Source organism: Babylonia areolata, chromosome 15 (assembly GCF_041734735.1).
Source record: "Babylonia areolata isolate BAREFJ2019XMU chromosome 15, ASM4173473v1, whole genome shotgun sequence".
NCBI classification, from domain to species: domain Eukaryota; kingdom Metazoa; phylum Mollusca; class Gastropoda; order Neogastropoda; family Buccinidae; genus Babylonia; species Babylonia areolata.
The window spans coordinates 16,775,568-16,778,067 of NC_134890.1; the positions used below are offsets into that span (position 1 = coordinate 16,775,568).

Genomic DNA, 2,500 nt, shown 5'->3' on the forward strand with positions numbered 1-2,500 from the left:
AGAAAATTATGGCGACTGCCAGTGTGATTCGAACCAGTGCGCTCATATTTTATCGCTTCCAAGGCGGACGCGTTACTTCTTGACCAAAATTCCACACAGTGAGTGAGTGAATGTGCATGACTGTGTGCAATCATATCGATGTCAGCAACGGACAATGATTATGGCATGGAAACAATCAATCAATCAATCAATTAATAAACAGTTCGATCGTTCATTACATTGATCGATCGATAGATCAATCAATCAATTAACTCACCAGTCGGTCAGTCGCCCACTCATTCGTTCGCTCGCTCATTCAGTAACTCAGTCACTCAGTCACTTGCTCAGTTACTTACTCCCACACCTCCTCGCTCACTCACTCACTCACTCAGCCGATCAATCAAAAACAAATCAAAACAAAAATAGTGTAAAGGGACCCAAACAGGTTTATATCACAACATGGCAGCAACATCACAAACCACGTCCTCAACAAAATATCCATAATCATTGGATCGAAAACTGCGAGGGGCGAAAAGATCGAAAAATTGAAGACATCAAAAAGTGAAAGGAAATTAAAAAAAGAAGAAAAAAAGAAAAAAAAAAAAAGAAACAGCAACAGAAACAACAACGACAAAAAACAAGAAAAGGGTAGATTTTAGGAAAAAAAATCTATCTATCTATCTATCTATCTATCTATCTATCTATCTATCTATCTATCTATCTATATATATATATATATATATATATGTGTGTGTGTGTGTGTGTGTGTGTGTGTGTGTGTGTGTGTGTGTGTGTGATTGGAATGGTTGGGTCGAAGGGGGCATATATGTAGAGGTAAAAAGGGAGTTAACCATTTATCACAGAAATTCATTTTGATTAAATCTTTTATATACAATATTGGGATTGACGTTCGGACGATGTCTTCTACAGCTGTAAGATAAAGATAAGACAAAATGAGGACAGGAGAACAGGGAAGAGGGGGAAGGGGGGGGGGGGGACCAAGACCATGAGGACCAAAATTAACGAGGGGATGACCCAGAGATGACCCAGACCTAGGAGATGACCCACAGCTTAACGAGAGCTGACCAAGAGATAACCCAGAGCTGAGCCAGAGATAAACCCTGAAAAAAAAAACCCCAAACCATAAAAAACCCACCCCCCAAAAAAACCCCAACAAAAACACAAAAACACACACACAAAAACAAAACCATATGGTGTAAAAAAAAACCCAAAACAACACCAAACAAACCAACAACAACAAAACCGTATGGTGTAAAAAGAATAAAATGAAATGGACATTAAGACACGAGGACACAAAAGAAAAATCAAAATCAGAGTACTGGGATTAAAATTAAAGACAAAAAAAAAAGAAGAAAGGTTATGAAATAAAGGCACAGGAAAGGGAACCATACTCTTTTTTTTCTAATACTGTCTGGTAGGATTTCCCTTAATGAGAGCGACGGAGAGAGAGAGAGAGACAGAGAACCAGAGACAGAGAGAGAGAGAGAGAGAGAGAGAGAGACAGACAGACAGACAGACAGATAGACAGACAAACAGACAGACAAACAGACAGGCAGAGACAGAGACAAGAGACAGAGAGAGAATGAATGAATGAATGAATCTTTGAATGAATCTTTATTTTCCAACGGTGAAGATATTAGCACTTTGGCCGACTTACACATCTGCCGTTGTTCAAAGAGACACACAAGAGTGAGAGACAGAGAGAGACAGACAGACAAACAGACAGACAGACAGACAGGCAGAGACAGAGACAAGAGACGGAGAACCAGAGACAGAGAGAGACGAACAGACAGAAACACAGAGACAGCCAGCCCGCCAGCCAGAGACACAGAGAGACAGAGGCAGGCAGGGAGATGGAGACAAGAGTTAGAAACAGGAAGAGACACAGAGAGAGAGAGAGAGAGAGAGAGAGAGAGAGAGAGAGAGAGAGAGAGAGAACGAGACAAGAGAAACAGAAACAGACAGTCAATGGAACATTCAGACAGGACAATGAGAACTCCCCGAGAAAAAAGAAAAAAAAAAAAAAAAAAAGGGAGGAGGCGGGACACATCAGAATGTGGGCTTGATGACGTTGGGGAAGAAAGGGGAGGGGTTCTTCCTCAGCCAGAACGTGTTCCGCCTGAACCCGTAGAGACCGTTGTAGCCTGTCACCGGCTTGACACCCTCCATGAACTGCGCGTGCCCGTCCACCACGTCACGTGAGTGACCTGCCCACATTAATTTGTATTTGTATTTCTTTTTATCACAACAGATTTCTCTGTGGGGAAATTCAGGCTGCTCTCCCTAGGGAGAGCGCGTCACTACACTACAGCGCCACCCTTTTTTTTTTTGTATTTTTTCCTGCGTGCAGTTTGATTTGTTTTTCCCATCAGTGGATTTTTCTACAGAATTTTGCCAGGAACAACCCTTTTGTTGCCGTGGGCGGCTGAGCCGTGATTCGAACCAGCGCGCTCAGATTCTCTCGCTTCCTAGGCGGATGCGTTACCTCTAGGCCATCAGT

At 42.4% G+C, this 2,500-nt stretch overlaps 1 protein-coding gene across 1 annotated transcript in view; it reads right to left on the bottom strand.

Moving 5' to 3' along the window:
• Positions 1–2,049: 2,049 nt before the first annotated feature.
• The window catches only part of LOC143290121 (sperm microtubule associated protein 1-like), a 13,027-nt gene continuing 12,576 nt past the window's right edge, over positions 2,050–2,500 (bottom strand). The window contains exon 3 of the mRNA XM_076599408.1: positions 2,050–2,207. Coding sequence (XP_076455523.1) covers positions 2,050–2,207 — 158 coding nt within the window. The remainder of the gene's footprint in view (positions 2,208–2,500) is intronic.